Source organism: Parus major, chromosome 24, assembly GCF_001522545.3.
Source record: "Parus major isolate Abel chromosome 24, Parus_major1.1, whole genome shotgun sequence".
In the NCBI taxonomy this organism is placed as follows: domain Eukaryota; kingdom Metazoa; phylum Chordata; class Aves; order Passeriformes; family Paridae; genus Parus; species Parus major.
In genome coordinates this window covers 5,208,722-5,208,968 of record NC_031792.1, presented here as the reverse complement: position 1 = coordinate 5,208,968, position 247 = coordinate 5,208,722, and the positions used below count along the sequence as shown (strand labels likewise).

The 247-nt window shown below is 59.9% G+C and overlaps 1 protein-coding gene across 2 annotated transcripts in view; it reads left to right on the top strand.

Moving 5' to 3' along the window:
- Window positions 1-247, top strand: part of CHEK1 (checkpoint kinase 1) — a 7,714-nt gene that overhangs the window by 3,474 nt on the left and 3,993 nt on the right. For both annotated transcript variants that reach the window (XM_015649569.3, XM_015649568.3), the window contains exon 6: window positions 126-230. In XM_015649569.3, coding sequence (XP_015505055.1) covers window positions 126-230 — 105 coding nt within the window. The remainder of the gene's footprint in view (window positions 1-125; window positions 231-247) is intronic.

The window sequence follows — 247 nt, the reverse complement described above, 5'->3', positions numbered from 1 at the left end:
GGTTTGGGATGCACAGGGAGCACACAGGATCCATGGCAGGGCAGGGTCACCATGTCCCCACAGTGCCACATGTGTACCTGGGGGGTTGTGGCACCAGGGGTGACAGCAGTGGGATCTCCCGGCAGAGCTGCCCTGGGACCAGCCCAGCGACAGCTGCCAGGAGTACAGCGACTGGAAGGAGAAAAAAACCTACCTCCCACCTTGGAAGAAGATTGATTCAGCTCCCTTGGGTAAGCACCCAGCAGCT